Below are 2,639 nucleotides of genomic sequence, written 5' to 3'. Positions count from 1 at the left end.
TCATGTTTACATTCAGCTCCATCACGTCTTTTATAACTTTGTAATACCATAACGATTTGTATTTAGTATACTATTTCCCTTTATGTGTATATAACCAAGCGATAGCATCATGTGCAAGGTTGTGATCTGAATTCCTTATTATATGGGCTAGGAACTGTATCCGTCGTTTTTTTAGCGTAATATTTATCAGAGTGTGGCTAGATTTCCTCTAGAGGTTAGAGTTAGAGATGACTCTGGGATAAAAAATACCATTTATCGTTCTCAGACAATTGTTTATAAAGGATTGTATACGTCTTAGGTCAGTCTTGTTAGCTTCCCATATGTCACTTCCGTATAATAAAATGGGGATAATCGTAGAGTTGAATAGCCTCAACCTCGTGAAAACCGATATTTCCTTAGTCTTCCAGATTTTCATGTACATATAGAACGCTCTTTTGGCTTTTTGCGTTCTAATCTTCATTTCCTCCTTGCATTCACCTTTGTTATTGAGCATCACACCTAGGTATTTGATATTATCTACTTTTTTGATAACGTTGCCACCTACCAAAAGATTTTGGAGTGATGGTGTATTTGGCGAGGGAAGAATGACCGTTTTATTGAAATTAATTTTTAGACCAACTCTGAGGCTTATGGTTTTGATTAGGTGAATCAGGCTTACAGTCTCTTCAATATTTTTTGATATTACGACAATATCGTCGGCATACGAAACGATCCTATTAACAAAGTGAAAGTTTTCATTAAACCCAAAGTCTGCCAAGTCGGCTGCAGCATTTACCTTCTTTATGACTTTATTTATTATGATGTTAAAAAGGAGCGGTGATAGGGTGCAACCTTGTTTTACTCTTTTTTTTTATCTTGAAGTAGGGTTATATTTTATCGTTTGTTATAAAACATGAAATTAATTTGGAATAATGGTTTTTTTAGATGGAGATAATATTTGGTTCGATGCCGGACTCTGATAGTGCTTCCCATAAGGCGTTATGGTCTACATTATCAAAGGCCCTACTAAAATCAATAAAAGTGTAATAAGAGGGAATCTTTTATTTCCAGCACTTTTGCATAATTATTTTCAGTGATAAAATAGGCTCCAAAATGTTTTTATTAGGCCTATATGCGCAGATATATTTAGAAAGAAGGTGGGGCGTTGAAATTAAGATCCTGTTTTTGATAAGTGTCATAAAGACTTTTGATACACAGGAGGTGAGAGCTACTGCTGAATAATCCGCAAATTTCATAGGTTTTTTGATTTTCGGGAAGTTACACAGGAGAGATTTATTCCATTCTGTCGGAGTTTTCCCACTTTCCCAAATTTTATTAAAGAGAGCAAGGAGGAAAGAAGAGATTGTGTTCGGGGATATTTTTAAATATTCAGCTGTGATGTTGTCTAAACCCGGAGCTCTATTGTTCCGTAATTTCTTTACAATGTTTGAAATTTCATTAGAAGAGAAACCAACCGGGGATACGATTGTATGAGAATTCATAGTGGTTAAAAGAGTAGCCTTGCGGGAGTCGAAAACCGACATATAATGATCAAGCCACAGTGCCATTTGCTCATCTTGGTCTGTTATGGGTTTCCCATTCTCTAAGACGATCATAGGGAGTTTCATGAAGCAACCAGATTTGCAGAAGTGCTTCAATTTTTTATATACATCATAGATTCTGTTCTCTTTCATATCTCTGCCGCTCTTTTAGCTATAAAAATTATCTTTCCTTAGTAATCTTTTAATGTCTTTCCACAAATCATTGTTAGAGCTGTTCATCGTTCTTAGTTGATATATTTTCCTAAGAATTTGAAAATAAAAATATTGACAAAGAAGCTTCTAAATATAAGATATTATTCCTCCTTCCTACCCTATGACCCCCCCCCCTTCCCTGATAATGAATTTTATGTGATATATCAAATTTTATCACCGATCTTTGAATTAAAAAAAATTGATAATAAATTTAAATAAAAGTCAATTAATTTCATTTCAAGCTTCTTTTTTTAATTTATAATTAAACCCCCTTTTTAATATGAAATTTATATGTTTTATCACATATTCAATCAATAAGAATAATTTTTTAATATAAACGCCCCTTTTTTAAGAAAATGTTTTTCGATGTTTTGATTTCTTGTCCCTCGAGGAAACGCATAATAAGAATCAATACATTATTTATCAGAAACCTGCAGAGGTATCATATGTACGGCTTAAAAAAATGTCGGCCTGGTCCGGGTTTTATATTTTCAAGCTCGGCCCGGATTTTTCTGATAAAATATTTTTCGGTCCAGATTTCTAAAAAAAAGATTTTCGGCTTGGGTGTATAAATTTTTTTTGTTTTGGGTTTTAAAAAAAATATTAAAATATACCAATTCGGCATTTTACGGATCTTTATGTGATATATTATTCTATGATATCCAATTTTTAAATATATATATTTATTTTTTATATATAATGGCGATTTACAATATTCGTCCAGGCCTGGAAAAAAAGTTCCTGTTATTTATAAAGAGAATCTAATTTCACTTGTGACTAAATTTATGGTAAATGTATAGCATTTATTTGAATATTCATAAGAATAATTTAACATACTTTTGTTGGGTCTTAACATTCAAAATATTCATATTTATCATGCCATTTTTGATCATATTAGTAGACCCC

The 2,639-nt window shown here is 32.2% G+C and overlaps 1 protein-coding gene across 1 annotated transcript; it reads right to left on the bottom strand.

Moving 5' to 3' along the window:
• Window positions 1-208: 208 nt before the first annotated feature.
• LOC135928537 (uncharacterized) lies at window positions 209-1,673 on the bottom strand. The gene is made up of 2 exons (XM_065464993.1): window positions 1,185-1,673; window positions 209-778 (listed from the first exon to the last, which is right to left on the bottom strand). The coding sequence occupies exons 1-2, from the start codon at window positions 1,671-1,673 to the stop codon at window positions 209-211; spliced, it is 1,059 nt and encodes a 352-aa protein (XP_065321065.1).
• Window positions 1,674-2,639: the final 966 nt, after the last annotated feature.

The sequence above is a fragment of the Gordionus sp. m RMFG-2023 genome, chromosome 4 (assembly GCF_954871325.1).
Source record: "Gordionus sp. m RMFG-2023 chromosome 4, tfGorSpeb1-WG-v2, whole genome shotgun sequence".
Lineage (NCBI taxonomy): Eukaryota > Metazoa > Nematomorpha > Gordioida > Chordodea > Parachordodidae > Gordionus > Gordionus sp. m RMFG-2023.
The sequence above is the reverse complement of the archived record's forward strand: the minus strand, read 5'-3'. Positions and strand labels throughout refer to the sequence as shown.